The sequence below is a fragment of the Caenorhabditis briggsae genome (assembly GCF_000004555.2).
Source record: "Caenorhabditis briggsae complete genome, chrX, whole genome shotgun sequence".
Taxonomy (NCBI): domain Eukaryota; kingdom Metazoa; phylum Nematoda; class Chromadorea; order Rhabditida; family Rhabditidae; genus Caenorhabditis; species Caenorhabditis briggsae.
In genome coordinates this window covers 9,518,626-9,519,503 of record NC_013491.2, presented here as the reverse complement: position 1 = coordinate 9,519,503, position 878 = coordinate 9,518,626, and the positions used below count along the sequence as shown (strand labels likewise).

Sequence of the window (878 nt, the reverse complement as noted above, 5' to 3'; positions counted from 1 at the left end):
TGTACCCCTAAATTGCTTTGTACCCCTTTGCACCCCCGAATTGTTGTACCCTCCGAATTATTTGCCAAATTTTTCAGGCCAAACAGACACTTACTAAGACATTTTTGAAGACGCACAAAGTATTGGACTAAAATGATGATTTTGAGATAAATTTTCTGCCAGCACTGTTCACATGCATTTTCCCATACTTTCCCACAGACTATGGATCATCCTTCACCGGCCACCATTTATGTGTTATGGGAAAAAGATACATATCATGGACTCATGCGGCCAGGGGGCCGAAGAGACACACGGTTCTTGTTTCAGGATATTCCCATGCATCGTTGAGGTGTTACCTTTGGGAAAGGGGCGTGGCTTCCCAAGTAATGTGAAGACAGAAATTCTGAGAAAAAACCAACATGAGAGCAGGACATTCATCATTTCTGATTTTTTTTCTTCCGCCCGGTTCGTTATTGTTTCACCATCTTTCTTATTGCCTTCAATTTTCGTATTGTGTAATGAATTTGAATATTTTAGATTATCTATCATGCATCCAACTGTCTATGATATGCCTTATTTGATCCAAAAATCGAAAGTGGAGAAAAAGCGAGTGGCAGATTGTAGAAATGTTATCGAAGAAATGAAATCTACTCTGATTTCCAAAGGTTACAGATTGCCCAAACAAATGACCTCGTAAGTTGTTTTTGAATTATACAATAGTAGATAAATGTAGTTTAAAGGTTCAATGTTTTTGATCAATACAATTAATGAAAAATTCTTTCAGGCAAGAACTCATCCTTTTTGAAGTTGTTATGGTCTTGAAAGGAGTCGATTTGAAACTTGATTTTAGCAAACGAGTCCTTCGAACAACACCAGAAAAAATGACCAGGGAAGAAAGA

General features: G+C 37.6%; 1 protein-coding gene across 1 annotated transcript in view; it reads left to right on the top strand.

The window, feature by feature from the left end:
* Nucleotides 1-526: 526 nt before the first annotated feature.
* The window catches only part of CBG14419, a gene marked incomplete at both ends in the record, with an annotated part of 2,325 nt that continues 1,973 nt past the window's right edge, over nucleotides 527-878 (top strand). The window contains one exon of the mRNA XM_002644472.1: nucleotides 527-672. Coding sequence (XP_002644518.1) covers nucleotides 527-672 — 146 coding nt within the window. The remainder of the gene's footprint in view (nucleotides 673-878) is intronic.